At 41.3% G+C, this 16,481-nt stretch overlaps 1 protein-coding gene across 1 annotated transcript; it reads left to right on the top strand.

Annotated features, from left to right (window-relative positions):
- Positions 1 to 82: 82 nt before the first annotated feature.
- DCTN5 (dynactin subunit 5) lies at positions 83 to 14,914 on the top strand (the record flags this gene model as incomplete). Its single annotated transcript, XM_084251175.1, has 6 exons — positions 83 to 130; positions 1,120 to 1,188; positions 6,970 to 7,088; positions 9,019 to 9,130; positions 11,901 to 12,003; positions 14,817 to 14,914. The coding sequence occupies 6 exons, from the start codon at positions 83 to 85 to the stop codon at positions 14,912 to 14,914; spliced, it is 549 nt and encodes a 182-aa protein (XP_084107301.1).
- Positions 14,915 to 16,481: the final 1,567 nt, after the last annotated feature.

The raw sequence follows: 16,481 nt of genomic DNA, 5'->3' as shown, positions 1-16,481 counted from the left end.
GACCGGAAGTAGCCGGAATCCCGGCCGCCCGGACTGTCTGACAGGCTGACAGGAGCAGAGCTGCCGAGAGGCGTTGGCGACCATGGAGTTGGGCGAGCTGCTCTACAACAAGTCCGAGTACATCGAGACGGTGCGCGGGCCCAGTCGTCTGTCCTCCCCGTCCCACGCCCGCGTCCCTCTGAGGGCGGCGCCCCTTCCAGCGCCCGCCCCACCGGGCTCCCTTTGACGTGCATGGGCGTGTGGGGCTGGCTTCGGGGTTTCGTCCTTGCAAGGCCCGTTTAGGGTTTTTATTTATTATTGATTTCCTCGTAGAGACAAAATGCCTTCTAGAAAGCAGAATATCCAACCTTACATCCAGTCCAAGCATCGGACCCTTTTAAGCTATTTTTTTAAATGAACATTTCTTTTTCTTTTCTTTTTTTTTCTTTTTTTAAAGATTTATTTATTTATACAAGAGCTGGGGTACAGGCCAGAGGCATGGGAGGGTGAGAGGATTCACCAGAGACAGAGAGGGGAGCAGAACAGGCAGTCAGACCGAAAGCACTGCTGAGGGGAGAAGGGAGAGGTCTGCCGCACCATGTGGGTAGCTCCCTGGCCGGCCAGGAATCGAACCCACGCTGCAGAGGCCGTGGTCAGCTTCACAGCGCTGCGCTCAATCCGCTGCACCACCCGGAGGCCCTAAATGAACATTTCTTAACATTACTGTGTTTTAAAGACTTACAGTTTTTATGGTCCATACCTGATGTGGTAAATTGCTTGAAACAGGTAACCAACGACTGTCACCGTTATTATTTTGTTTTTCGTCGAATTCTCACAACTCTATAATACGGTGTTACTACAATCAGTGCCCTGGTTGTAGGCATTAAAGCCAAAGTGTAGAACTGAGATTAGAATCCACTAGACTACACACCTGCCATATCCAGATTCTGTATCTACTCCGTGAATCCCTAGTTTCCTCATCTGCCCTTGCTTTTTTTTTTTTTTTTTAAACTCCTGGATTCATTTCATGACAGACTACTCCCTGTTTCAAGTCCTCTTCTCTCTGATATAAACTCGATGGAACCTGTACCCCAGAACGCACTCAGTTTGCTCACTGTGTTTTCTGCTATTTCCTTTCAGGCGTCTGGGAACAAAGTGAGTCGGCAGTCAGTGCTGTGTGGAAGTCAAAACATCGTTCTCAATGGCAAGGTAAGGGACAAAACCAGCTCCAGGATGCATACCTTTGGTTTCTACCCACTAATTGTATTAGCACTGCAGATAAAACGTTGCCATGTGTCCCTTTTATTGTTGTACGTTTTAAATTATCTTACCTTTTTTCTGTTCAAGAAATCCAATTTGGGCAATGAAAAAACTCCCATAAAATAAGGCAACAAAAAGCCTTTTTCCTTTTATGCCAGGAACAAAATACAGTGACATAGAACTGAAATTATTATACAATATTGTGTTGCTCCGTAAACTACTGGATGTAAAACAAATAGGCAATAAAATAATTTGGGTAGAAACTAAAGTAGTAATAATATAATTATCTGTTCTATAATAATGATTCATTAACTGAAACTGTTAAGATGTGAGACAGATTTAATAGGAGACATATACAAAATGAAATATGAAAGACTCAGAAATCTTTTAGTCTGAATATATTGAAATGGTAGAGTATGAGTATATATGTGAAAATATTATTAGAATGTTTCAGAACCAGAGGAACTATCAAGATATATTTGAGCTTAACAACCACTGAAGTCCAAAGTATTTTCCTATCACCTGGATGACTCAAGGTGTTCCATTTCTAGCTTCCAGGAGGGAAAGAGTCTCACTGTAATCAAGAAGTCACAAATATTTTCAATAGAGATAGTAACGATCTTCATTAGCCCATCAAAATTTAATAGAAAAGAAATATAATATTTCAATATAATTAATAATTATAGATATACTGTTTCTGCACAGACTTAGAAAGTTCAGTAAACTCCTCTGACTTACTGGAAGATGTGTGGAGGTTTTTTAAAAATTTCCTGAGCTAAATCCGAATATTTTGTAATTTTGTAGGGAAGATTTGACTTTAATTGTGGTAAGGTATAAAAGACAAAATATGGCATTTTAAGCATGTAAATCATCGGTATTAATTATATTCACAACACCACAATTTATTTCTAAAATTGTTTCACCACCCTAACAGAAACTTTACCCATTAAAGAATAACTTCCCATTTCCTTCTCCCCCCAAGTTTATGGGAACATCAATCTACTTTCTGTCCCTGTGAATTTATCTGTTCTAGATATGTCATATTAGTGAAATGAGATAATATTTGTTCTTTTTTGTCTGACTTATTTCACTTAGCATAATGTTTCCAAGGTTCATCCATGTTGTAGCACAGATCAGAAAATTTTATTCCAGTGTGTGTGTATGTACACATTTTGTCTGTTCCTCTGTTGATCCACTTGGATTGTTTTCACCTTTTGGCTATGGGGAGTAATGTTGCAGTGAACATTGGCATGTGGTATCTATTTGAGTCCCTGTTTTTGGTTCTTACGAGTATTTACCTAGAGGTGGGATTGCTAGGTCATCCACTAAGTCTATGGTTTTGTGAGGAACTGTCAAACTGTTTTCCACAAAGGGTTCACATTTTACATTCCCAACATAGCTCAAGAGATTACCAATTTCTCAACTTCACCATCACTTGTTTTCCATTTTTTGTAAAGGTATCTCACTGTAGTTTTGATTTGTATTTCCCTAATGACTAATGATGATGAACACCTTTTAATGTCTATTCAGTCCTTTGTCTATTTTTACATTGTTGTCAAATTGTAGGAGTTCTTTATATATTCATGGACATTAGATTCTTATCAGATACAAGATTGCACTATTTTTCCACCCTGTAGATTGTTCTTTCACTTTTTTTTTTTTTTTAAGATTTATTTATTTTGTTACAAGAGCTGGGGAACAGGCCAGAGGTACAGGAGGGTGAGAAGATTCACCAGAGACAGAGCGGGGAGCAGAACAGGCAGATGACCAAAATACACTGCTGAGGGCAGCAGCAGGTGCAACAGGAGAGGTCTGCCGCACCATGTGGGAATCTCCCTGGCCGGCTGGGAATCAAACCCACGCTGCAGAGGCTGTGGACCGCTTCACAGTGCTGCGCTCAAACCGCTGTTCCACCAGGGAGGCCCTGTTCTTTCACTTTCTTGATAATGCCTTTTGATACACAGAATTTTTTTTTTTTTAAGACTTGAACTCAATTTTATTTTATTTTATTTTTTTTAATATTAAATTTTATTTTTATATTCCCCCATACAATTGCAAACGCCCCATTCTGACCCCAATCCTTCCCCTCCCGCCCCCCACCCCCCAAAAAGTGTCTCTGGTTCATAGTTTTTTGTTGATTTTGATTTTCACTTTCTTATATTCATTTTCCTGGTCCCTTATTTAAGTTTTCTAGATTCCTGCTATGAGTGAGACCATCCGGTATTTTTCTTTTTCTTTTTGGCTTATTTCGCTGAGCATGATCCCTTCCAGCGCCATCCATGTTGCTGCAAATTGCATGTGTTTATCTTTTTTGAATGCTGAGTAATATTCCATGGTATATATGTACCACATCTTCTTGATCCAGTCATCTATTTTTGGGCATTTGGGCTGTTTCCAAAGCTTAGCTATTGTAAACAGTGCTGCTATAAACATAGGGGTGCAGGTGCTCTTTGGAATTGATGTTTCTGTGTCCTTTGGGTAAATACCTAGGAGTGGAATTGCTGGATCATATGGAAGCTCTATGTTTAGTAGGTCCAGAAATCTCCACACAGCTCTCCATAGTGGTTGGACCAGTTTGCACTCCCACCAACAGTGCGGAAGAGTTCCTTTTTCTCCACACCCTCGCCAACATTTGTTGTTGCTAGTTTTTTTAATATGTGCCATTCTCACTGGTGTGAGATGATATCTCATGGTAGTTTTGATTTGCATTTCCCTGATGACAAGTGATGTTGAACATTTTTTCATATGTCTGTTGGCCATTTGCATTTCCTCTTCAGAGAAGTTTCTTTTTAGCTCTTCTGCCCATTTTTTGACTGGATTATTTTCTTTGTTGTTGCTGAGTCTCATCAGCTCTTTGCAGATTTTTGTGATCAGTCCTTTATCATTAGTGTTGGGTGCAAAAATGTTCTCCCAGTTGGTGGGGTTTCTCTTTGTTTTTGTTATTGTCTCTTTTGCTGTGCAAAGCTCTTTAATTTGATGTAGTCCCAGCTGTTTATCTTTGTCTTCACTATCACTGCTTTGGGTGATGTGTCTGTAAAGATGTCTTTGATGTGCAAATCCCGTAGTGTTTCGCCTATATTTCCTTCTATGTATTTTATGGTTTCAGGTCTTATGTCTAGTTCTTTAATCCATTTTGAGTTGATTTTTGTGTACGGTGTGAGGTAGTGGTCAAGCTCCATTCTTTTGCATGTAGCGACCCAGTTTTCCCAGCACCATTGATACACAGAATTTTAAAATTTTGATGAAGTCCAGTTTGTTGCTTTTTTTGTTGCTCAAGTTATTGGTGTCTAAGAAACCATTGCTAAACCCAAGGTCATGAAGATTTGTTCCTATGTTTCTTTCTAGAAATTTTAAGATGTTAGCACTTGTATTTAGGTCATTGATCCATTTTGAGTTAAATTTTGTTTATGGAATGATGTATAGGTTCTAATTAATTGTTTTGAATGTAGAAATCCAGTTTCAAGCATTATTTCCCAATTGAATTGTTTTTTTTTTGTTTGTTTTTTTTTTGCAGTATTCAGAGAAGATCCACACAGGGTCACGTACATGTTGTGTCTGGTTGACAGGTGTTTTAAGTCTTTTTTTTTTTTTTTAATATATTTTTAAAAGATTTTTATTTATTTATTTATTTATTTATACAAGCACTGGGTACAGTCAGAAGCGTGGGAGGGTGAGAGAATTCACTAGAGCCAGAGCAGAACAGAACAGGCAGACTGACGGAAATACACTGCTGAGGGGAGCAGCGGGCGTGACAGGAGAGATCTGTTGAGCCATGTGGGACCCTCGCCGGCAGCCGGGGATCTAACTGGCACTGCAGAGGCTGCGGGCAGCTTTGCAGCCCAGCGCTCAACTGCTGCGCCACCAGGGGAGGCCCAAGTCTCTTTTAATCTGTTAACAGTTCTCTTTTCCTATCCTATATTTTCCCCCTTTCCTTGCCATTTATATCTTGAAAAACCTGGCTCACTTGCCCCATAGAATCCTAGAATTTTTGATTTTGGCTTACTTTATTTACAGGCAGTTGCTTAATGTGGTCTTTATCCCCCTTTCCTTTCTCCATATTGGTAGTTAAATCTAGAGATTTGACATCTTCCTCCATCTCCTGTTCATTTCTCTCTTATGCATGGCTATTGACTGAGATAAGGCACTTTGATTATTTTTACCTAAAACCACTGTAGTCTTCTAAAGGGTCACTTTCCCCTCTGTCTTACTTGACTCCTTTCAGACTCCAGAGGAATAGTTCTAATGAATATTCAGTTGTGTTAATCCTTGGCTTAAAATTTCCCATTGATTTCAGTATCTTCCAGAAAAAAAAGTTAAAGTTTCTGCATGTAGCACACACAATTGCTCACGATCTGGTCTCTGGCTTATTTTTCTACCTGTAATCCCAACCAAAGTCATTCTCCCCACCCCCTTTATTCATTTATTCACCAAAAATTTCAAGAATGCCTACTCTTGGGGCCTCCCCGGTGGCGCAGCGGTTGAGCGCTGGGTTGCGAAGCTGCCCGCGGCCTATGTGGCGCCGGTTCGATCCCCGGCTGCTCCCCGGCCACCGGAGGAGGGTCCCACATGGCGCGCAGACCTCTCCTGCCGCCCGCTGCTCCCCTCAGCAGTGTACTTCGGTCCTTCTGCCTGCTCTGCTCCCCGCTCTGGCTCTGGTGAATTCTCTCACCCTCCCGCGCTTCTGACTGTACCCAGTGCATGTATAAACAAACAAACAAACAAATAAATAAATAAATAAAATGATATCCCTTTAAAAAAAAAAAAAAAAAGAATGCCTACTCTTTACCAAGTATGGGACATTAGTTCTCCCAAACTTCTGGACTGCGTTATTCAACCCCTCCAGGCAATCTCTAGGAAAGCTGGATATCACGCCCAGTGGTGTAGCACTTAATCTGAGTCCAGAAATTGGGAGAGGAACCAAAACATCAGTGGGTCCACCTCTGGGAGCAGGAAATTAGAGACAGTTGTGTTAGTTGATTAGACAAAGGTAGGAGCAGTTAGGACTCTTGAGTAAGTGGTCAAAGCTTTGGAAATCAAGTGAATCTGAGAAAGTACATAAGCTGCATCTGCTGCAGGTGTTCTTGACAAATGTTTACTCATTCAACGAGTCCTGTTCATGAATATTAAGGGCAAAGCTTGTGATTTACTGGAGACATGGTAAACTGCAGACAATACTGTGAGGGCAGTTCCCGGGTTATCCCGTTTGACAGAACACGTGACTCAGTAAAGCATAGCATAATCTCAGAGTATGTTGTTACCTACTTTTTTCTGTTAGGTTTTAGGCTCTGTTGGTAATTTTTTAAAGAGGATTTATTTATTTATGCATAAGAGTTGGGGTGTAGGGCCTCCCCTGGTGGCACAGCGATTGAGCGCTGGGTTGCAAGGCTGCCTGCAGCCTCTGCAGTGCCGGTTCGATCCCCGGCCACTGGCGAGGGTCCCACCAAAAAAAAAAAAAAAAAGAGTTGGGGTGTAAACCAGAGGGGTGGGGGTGAGAGGAGTCACCAGAGACAGTGGGGAGCAGAACAGGCAGATTGACTCAAATACACTGCTGAGGGGAGTAGTGGGTGAAACAGGAGAGGTCTGCTGCGCCATGTGCGTAGTAGCTCCCTGGCCGGGGATCGAACTCGAACTGCAGTGGCTGCCGATACCTTCGTAGTGCTGAGACTTAACACCTCGCGCCACCGGGAGGCCCTCTATTGGTAATGTTTTTAAATGTGCTTTGTTTTATAGACCATTGTGATGAATGACTGTATTATCCGAGGGGATCTGGCAAATGTAAGAGTGGGGCGCCATTGTGTGGTGAAAAGTCGGAGTGTCATAAGGCCACCATTCAAGAAATTCAGCAAAGGGTATGTAATGTAATTGCCTTGTTTCGGTCTTGGGCAAGTAACTGCTACTGGTGGTGTTATTCATATATTGAGTTGCGATGTGAGGAACAGGTGTATGCTGTGGTTTAGGACACTGAGTAAGAATTCCCCATAATGAACACAGCTTTGGAGGTGGTTATCTCATCAAGTTGAAGGTTGGTTGCCAAAAACAAAATCCACTTAAGTTGGCAAAAACATCTGGTTCACAGATGTAGGCATAATCCATGGTACCTAAGGGTAGATAAAAGGGCCATACCCCAGACAACTAGTCAGAATCAAGACAACCATCCCATCTACTGCTGCCTGTCTCTGAGATGATACTTTTTTGTTATCTGTCCTCTCCGCACTATTACTTCCCTCTCCTTTCTTTCAGATTGGCTTAATCTTCCTTTCACAGGGTATGAACATGATTAAGGAGGAACAGAGAGAAGAGCAACTAATTCAGACTAGATATACCTAGGAGAATATCATGCAGGAATAATCCTACATCTTCTATAATGGTGTTGGGCTCCAGGCTTTCCATTACATGCAGAGGAGAAGCAGGAAGTCATTGTAAATCATTCACATGAAAACATTCACTCATTAGCTCAGAAGACTGTTGGAGGGAAACCAGGAAACCTTGTGGTTTCATATAGGGATTGATCTCTGCTAGAGTTGACTTTACCTTCTGATAAAGGCACTATTGGGCAGGATATGGACCAGAGGAAAAAACATCCAGAATGAAGTAGGAATTTATTGGTGATTGAAGGGGATGTATAATAAGAATAGTCTGGATGAGAAATAAATAATAAGTGAAAACAGCAACACATAAAGAGAAGGAGAATGTGGATTTCCTTTCCCTTACATATCCTAATACCAGAACCAGATAATTGTTTAAAGTTTGGAATTTTTAATTTAAAATGGAAGAACTGGCATTCTTGCCATAGACTTGTGTAGCATATAATCCATTGCGACCCTTGGTTACAGACTAAAAATACAAACAGATTAAGGAAGATTTAAATAAAGTATAGGCCCGTAAAGGGCAGGTCAATTCTGACAAAACATTCATGACAAAATAGAAAACAGGACTGGACAACAGAGCTAGTGAACATCAGCTACTTTATATTAGTTGCAGTCCAAATATTTTATATCCTAGGGCACTGAATATGATCACAGAACCACTGGCAGTGACATTTGAAGAATCATGGAGGATAGGAATAATGTTAGAAGCCTGAAGAAAGTCTTCTAACTCCTAGTACAAGTCTTGACTTACATATCACGTCTCAGGCTTTTATCAAATCTTAATCTCCAAAAAGTCTCCTTGTTATATACTCTCATAGCTTGGTGTTTTTTCCTTGTGGCACTTATCACATTTGTAAGTAATTACTTATAATCATTCACTCTCTTCTTTTGATGATAAGCTGCTCAAGGGCAGGATTGTGTCCCTTTTGCTTGTATTATGTCTCCAGTTCCTAGCATAGAATCTGGCATACTGAAGGCATGCAATAAAATCAGTCAACACAGAATTTTAAGAATATTGGCTGCTAGAAATTATGTCTTATGAGCCTCATGTTATTCTCTTGAAACATTATAAAGCAGACTACTGAAAATGTAACCTGGGAGCATTATCAAAGGAAGCAGGAAGGAGCAAATGTTCATTTTTATTTGGCACCAGCTCTTAGCTTAGAATGTCTTGCCCCTTCTGCCTTGTTTTCTTGCACATTTCTTTTCTCTCATATTTCTGATTTTGAGCTAGTAGTTATGTACATCTTCATCAACGTTATGGTATTCCTCTAGCCTTAGGAGTCTTACCTTGCAGGAACAAGATGATGAAGTTGAGATTATAATTTGTAGATCTATAGTTCTATAGACCTTGACCAAGTATGTATCATCTTGACCTTTTTCTTTGTTCATCTTCCTTTTTCTTTTCCAGTGTCGCATTCTTTCCTTTACATATCGGGGACCATGTCTTTATTGAGGAAGATTGTGTGGTCAACGCAGCCCAGATTGGCTCTTATGTTCACGTTGGCAAGAACTGTGTGATTGTGAGTATGTGACTTGGCTGGCCAACCAGCCGTGCTTTCCCACCCGCTCTCATCCCTTGTGTCAGTAGGCCTCTACTTCCGTGACCAAGCTGGGTGGAAGTAGTTTCCGGTGTGCTGTTTTGCCAAATTTATTGTTGGATTTGGAGTTCTAAGCATTCATAAGCATGGCTAACCTTTATCAAATCTCTTCCATATGATCTCAGACTCCTTGCTTCGATTATTTCTCTTAATCTTCACAATGATTGAGGGGTGGGCAGCTACTGTTGTTATCCCTAATTGCATATCAGAAGATTGAAGGCCTTAGATACTAGAGTTGACAAGGCTAATAAGTGGTAGAACTAGAATTCAGACCCAAGTGGTAGGAGTAGTCATGCCACTGCATGGCCTTTCTGTTGTCTTATGTCAATCATCTGACAGTTTAATGGGGGTGAGGAGATCGAGAAAAATTCTTTTAGAACATTCTGGATTGTCAGATCTAGTAGGAGCTCTTTTATAGTCCAGCTATCCCCATAAAATACAGGTCCTTCCTGTAGCATACTGATTGGTAGTCTGACTTCTGTTTGAATATGTGACGGTATGGGTATTAATCAGAATTGCCCAAATGCCTCCAGGAAACCTAACAAACATTATTAATAGGCACTGTTCTTGTGATATGAGTTTTACGTTTATTATCTATAATCCTGACAGCATCCTTGCAGGTTTGGTTTTATATTCTGCTTCATAAAAGAGGAAACCAAGGCTTAGAGATGCTAAATCACTTGCATGAGGACCTATAGGTAGCTGTACTACTAGCAACATGGAGTTCTAGCCTCCTCTTTAGAAAGTTATCCAGGAAAGAATAAAGAAGTTTTAGCATTTTATCTCTTCAACTATTGTTAATTCATTCATGCCAAGAAGTACCTGCATTTTTTATTTTGCTCCTGTTTAATCAGTTTACCTCAAATGCTCTGAAACCCAAGTAAGCCTCATTTCTCTGAGAGGGCAGAATGACCAGCTAGTAGACGAAGCAGTTTTTTACAGGCTGTGTGGTGACTGTTGGTACACAGTGAAAAGACTGACCCTATTCTGTGCAGGGCCCTTTGTGCACAGATCCCTGCCTGGGAATGTGTCATGCCTGATTCAGCCGTGCTGTTTCTCCGTGCCCCATGTGCTCAATCTGGTTCCTACGAACTTAGGTTATTAGGTGTAAGTATCTTAGGACATCTTTGAGTTAATTTGGGACTCACCAGAGGAATTGGCCAGTTGCCATAATTTTGAAACTGCCAGTAGCCGGTAATCCATGGAAGAGAACTTTCCAAGAAGGAATGAAGAGCTGTAGTCTTAAGTTGCTTCTGAGCTCAAGATGTTGCTGAGTATTACCAAGAGTATTACCAAAGCAGTCAACCCACTTGGAGACAAATTAGCCACTTAAAAAATTCATACTTTAAAGGTATAAACTTTTTCAAAAATTCGTTTGGCAATCCACCTGGACATTTCTAGGAATATATATGATTTGTGTCTTTAGTGATGGGGGAAAACTTGAACACAACCAAATCATAATATCTTTCATATTCTTGGGTAAAATCTGAGATCTGGGCAGGTCAGCACTGGCCTAGTATTTGTTAAGAGTACAGTCTCACCCGGGTATATCTTATCAGATCATATGCCCAGAGCACAAGTGAGTGTGCGCACCCTGGTGATGGAATGCAGTCTGTAAAGACTGAAACTTCCATTTACTCAGCCAGTAGTAAGAACCAGTAAGTAACTTTGACCTCTGTACAGAAGCCTCGCCTCTCCTTTAGCCCATGAATAGATCAATCTCTAGATCTAATTCCTTACTGTCAAAATGTGGTGGGTGGTGACAGAATTGAAAAATGATGACAGTGGGTAAGGGCAAGATGACGATTCAGCCTAAAGCTTCAAAAACACCACTTGCCTATAGGAGAGCAAAGGAACTAATAACTTCATACCCAAATGAATTTGTCCACAGTGGTCCAATTGGAATCGGACAAAAGAGTAACCAAACCATAAACTCCTAAGTGTAAAATGGAATGTATTGTCTAGTATAAACCAGGAGTACAGAAGTAGATCCTAATTTCATGCACAAATGGCTCCAGGAGTTCAACTGAGGTCATGAGAATTAGTCTCCATTTCTTTTTAGTTTTCCTCTGGGAGATCCTTATTAGGCAGCTCCTTCTGTCAAGGAAAAAAGATGGCTCAGACTTCTGTCTTCCAGGAATACCACTGGAAAGAGCTTTTCCCAGTGTTACAGCAGATGCCCTGACAATGAGATCATCAGACTGTTTGGGCTCATATGCTGATTCCCTAAACCAGTAGCTGTGGCCAGAGTTGGAGTTTGGGGTTTGGGATGGGAGGTAAAGCAGCACATGGACTGAGATGGGACTAGTGGTCGTTCCCAAGAAAAATACAAGTTCTACTGTAAAAAGAAAGGAGAAGGATGTTGGAGAAACAAAACAGCAGATGTGTACTAAATTAAAAAAAAAAAAATTAGAACTCTTGGAAAACCAACCAGATTTCATGTCTGCAATGCCCAAGATCATCTGAGCCGTCCCTTGCATATAGCCCTCCCTGCCCCAGCTGTCTACCCCTTTACCACCTCCCTGACAGGTACCACCTGAAGTAGGGATTTGCAGCCAAGCCTTTTGTCACTGGCCCTGGTTATTTAATATCATGAGCTAAGAAAATATAAAATAGCCTTTCACATAGCAGACTAGACAACTTTCATTCCCATTTTTGACCTGTTTCCTGTTAACAAGATTTTCATTTTCAGGGACGCCGGTGTGTGTTGAAAGATTGTTGCAAAATTCTTGATAACACAGTGCTACCCCCAGAAACCGTGGTCCCACCCTTCACTGTCTTCTCAGGCTGCCCAGGTAACTGTGCATGTTGATTATTAAAACTTATGTTTATTTTCCATCACAAATGTATGCCATTTCTGTCTCTAACTATGTTGGACTAGCTAACTTAAAAAGTCTCCTGCTAGAAATGCTATTTAAAATATAACAGGCATTTTTTTTAATGCATAATAGGGCTTACCAAGAAATTATCAAGGGTCAGAGCAAAGAGAAAACTAAACCTACCCTATGAGCATGAATAGGTGGTTTAGGGTTTTATACTCAATCCTGGGTATCAAAGGTTGGGAAGACACAAAATCTTGCACCCAAACATGGCACAGAGACCCTCTTGAAGGCGACCCCTCAATGAAAGTTGACGAAGAGCAAGTTTGCCACTAGCACAGGAAAAGTTCAAAGAAAGATGTCTCTTGGCCTGGGCTCAGGGTGGAAAAAGACAGTCTCTCCAGAGAATTCTAACCATGGTCTTACCCTCACATTGGTAAGGGGTTTGAATTTTTCCTTCCTATACTGTCCAGAAATCCCCATACTCAAAAGTTAATGTGTGTACACCATGATCAAAAACCAGTGACAGTTCTAGCTCACCTGAGACAAGTGAGTACACCTCATCTAGACTGGCTGGCAGAATGCCCACGGGGAGAGCCCTTTATGAGCTCAGGGTTCCAAATTACAAAACATTTGAGGAAACGAAGCAGCACGCTTATCCTCAGAAGCTTGGAAAACACTGAAAGGCAGGAGGAAGAAGAAAACCTCACACTCCCTACCCCGCCCCGAGACTCTCTCCTATATGCTATTTCACACTGTCGGGTGCTCGTATGACAGTCACTTAGAACAATCTCTGGCTCTTCTGGTCTTGCACTTGCTAAGAGCATTTAAACCTTTTCACAGTGGGAACCCAACATAGAATTACTAAGCAAGGGTCTCTTCTTCCTCCTCTGTAAATGCAGAGATGCATGAAACAGCAGAATGACCACTTTCCTCCCTAAAGAATCCGAGTGATCTGAGTGATGAAATTTTCTGTAATTGGAAATGCGGTTAAACCACCCATTGGCAGTTAACATACATCATCAATTTCTCTATACTGTCTTCTACCTATGAAGTTGTGGTGTGCCTCAGTGCACACTGCGTGTCCAGGATCTCACCTGGTTAGTAGGACAGCTTTGACAGCAGTTAAACCCCTTACCTAGAGTCTAGTACTTTTTGCACTGCCGTACGATATTTAGCATGTTTATTTTATGTAGTTTCACAATTAAGTGCTAATCATCTATTTCTCGCTGTTGGCAAGCTCCATCTTTTAAAGAAGATTTAAGGAAGGATTTAAGGAAAACTGGCACTATTTTTGGAGGGCTCAACAGCAAACCATCCGGAAGGGATCTGGTTAGGGAGCTAAAAACTCAGATCTGCAGGAGCCAGGCAGGTCCTGGAAATGGGGTGATAGCCCATTGTAGCTGTTTGAGACTAGATCCGATGCTACAAGATCTTCTAGTGGTTCATGAGGAGCTGAATATATGAATTTTTATATAATATATGAATTTTCAAATGTTGGCATTAATTAAACACTGGGCAGACCAAACTTTGTATTTGCAAATCTACGGTGGGCTAATTTGTAAAAGGTACCTATGAGAATTTTATATTTTTTAAACCATTTTTTCTATCCTCCCTGTTACTTTCTTTCAATATAATTACGTGTGTGTGTGTGAGAGTGAGTGACTGTATAGGTGTGTGTATATGTAAATAATATGGATATATAAATTGTTTATACTCATATAAACAGACTTGCACTCTGTTCTCTTCAGAAACATGCTTTTCTTTTTTAATTAATGTGTTTATTTCCTTGCATCTCTGTTAGTTTTGGGGTAGTATTGGTTTCTCCCCTCAGGTGCAGTCCCTGTAGTTCTCCCACCACCATGGCACCCATGATCCACCCCGCAGTCCCTTGTCCTCATGCCTCCCTTGCAGAAACTTGCTTTCTTAACAGTATGTCTTGGGCATCTTTTCTTGTCAATTATGTAGAGATGAACCTTGTTCATTTTAATTGTTACATATTTTCATTGCATAAATGCCCCACTGTATAAATAATCAATCTCCTTGTATTAATAGGTCATTAGAAGTTGTGTCTGGCTTTTCACTATTAGAAACTTTGCAGCATCGACATTCTTGTACATATTTCTGTGCAATTGGGCAGGATTATCTGGGGGATAAATTCCTAGAGGTTGAATCATCAGGTCACAGGGTATAAACTTATTAAAGTTTTGTAGATGTTCCTAAATTGCTCTTCAAAATGGTGGTGAGTGTACACTTTTGCCCACAGTATACAAGAGTGTCTCTTTCCTAGAAATTCTTAAATTTCATTGCCCCTCCTTTTGTCTTTCTGCGGGACATTTCTGTTCTGCTCCCATCATGTTTTATCTGTAACTAGCATGTTCAGGCATTGCATTCAGTTTTGTTATGTGAGTGACGGGGCAATTTCTTACCTCAAGGGTGGTCACCTTGGCTTGCCCAGTAAGTGTCACACAAGAATCCTGGGGATGCACAAATCCTTGTCTGGAACAACCTCCCATGTAATCAGATACCCTTAACTCTTCAGATCATGCAATAACGTACTGACCTCTTTTTCCTAAAATATATTTTTCCATTTTGGGAACTGTACTATTTGATTCACACACACACACAATTTTGTCTAGAAGATATATGGTCAGTTCTGTTAGCACTGAAGGTGGAAAACCTAGCATTTCCTCATTACTAAAGAAAAGGGCCCTCTGGAAGCCTAGACAGAAATCAGAGCTGCAGACTTCCCTGACTGCACATGGTTTGACTGGTTTTTCTTTCCCTAGGACTCTTCTCGGGGGAGCTCCCAGAATGTACTCAGGAGCTGATGATTGACGTCACTAAGAGCTACTACCAGAAGTTTTTGCCCTTGACACAAGTCTAACATCTCTGCCTCATGTCTTCACTTCACATGAGCTCTAAGATAAACTTGGGGACAAAGTTAGCCAGTCAGAATTTCCAAAGAGCTCTTGTGTCTTTGACACCTTCCACCTGCCTCCTTTTTTTAAAAAAAAAAGAATTTTCCAGTCTTTCCAGGCTCTGAGACTTGAGTAACAGAAGGTCTGGGGGCATTGTCTCCAAATGATGTGCTTTTATCTTATCTCTTAGCCATTATCTGTAGAACACAGAATCTTCTGTTCCCAGCCCCAACCCCAACCTTGAACCTATGGATGTGTGGATTCTGCCTGGAACAGGCCTGCAGACTGGGAGCACTCTGACCTGAGGTGGAGGTTGTGAAGCTGGTGTGCTGCTCGCGGCCAGAAGCTACCCCAGTGAGCATGTTCCCATAGCTCCCAGGCAGCTTTTCTGCTGCTAACAGTTTGGCCAGTTGCACAGTTGCTCATAATCTTGAAAAACAAGCATTTTTGTCTTTTCAGAGCCCAAATTCCTTGGCTACTAAAACTTGAAGGGAAGGTAGTTGGTATTTCTCTTCTTCCTAAAATGACCTTAGCTGTCATTTTGACCCAGGGCGACTGATAGAAGCCTCTCTAGAATTCTATTGTAGGGCTGTTGGCTTTCACAAAAAGGGGGCTCTTAACACCCAGATTTTATTTTTGCAAAGGTTCACGTTTGAGTCTCCCAGGTGGATGGATTAGTGTGGCAGTCACTCCTTGCTCCTGGACATTTGGAAGCAGCAGTGTACCCCTTGCTTCTGTCATACTCAGGTCCTGGCCTCGACCATTCAACCCACTCTATTCGCCATAAACCTCACAATTCAGATCAAAATATCTCTACTTGGCACAGTCATATGTATACAAGGGGGCCTTCTGAAATCATTTTGTGGGCACAAAGCCCTGAGGAGTAAATGAGATTGTCAGTGCTGTCCTTACCGTCTCCTGTGGGTAACAGTGCAGCCCTTCCTGGTTCTGCTCTTGGTTTAGAAAAATTTGGAAGTGGAGGTTGGCCTTGATTAATGCTCTGGCTCTGCCATGATTAGAGTAGAACAGTTCAGCTTTGATGGTTAAGATCTAGCAAGATCTGTCTTAACTTAATATCCGATTGTGGGGCTTACAAAAACAGTGATGTGTAATCATCTCCGCTAGTTCAATGTAAAACTGCTTTCCGATCTCATTTTAAAATGTTTGTACATTAAAAGATTGACACATGAAACGAGTCATTTGAAGGTGCTGTTTTATAGATCTGGAAACTGAGACAAGGAGAAGTAACTTGTCCAATGTCATAGAGATGGTAAGGGGAGAAGCTTGCATTTGAACCCAAGGTTCTTTAGTCTGTGAGTTCAATACACTACCTTGCTTTTTGGTAGAGGGCAAGTGAGTGAGCAAGTCTGGGATTTGGGGCTTGCCAGGCAGACAAGCCCTCTGGAAGCAGTGTGCAGAGAAGCTGGTGGACTTTGGAGTGGGACGAGTTGGGTTGGAATTCAAGTTCTGCCACCTCCCGGCTCTATGATCTTGGGCAAGTAACCTAATACTGAAGTTGTGACTTCCTCATCT

Source organism: Talpa europaea (assembly GCF_964194135.1).
Source record: "Talpa europaea genome assembly, chromosome: 12".
Taxonomy (NCBI): Eukaryota; Metazoa; Chordata; class Mammalia; order Eulipotyphla; family Talpidae; genus Talpa; species Talpa europaea.
Note: the sequence above shows the minus strand (reverse complement) of the source record. Positions and strands in the feature narration are given on the sequence as shown.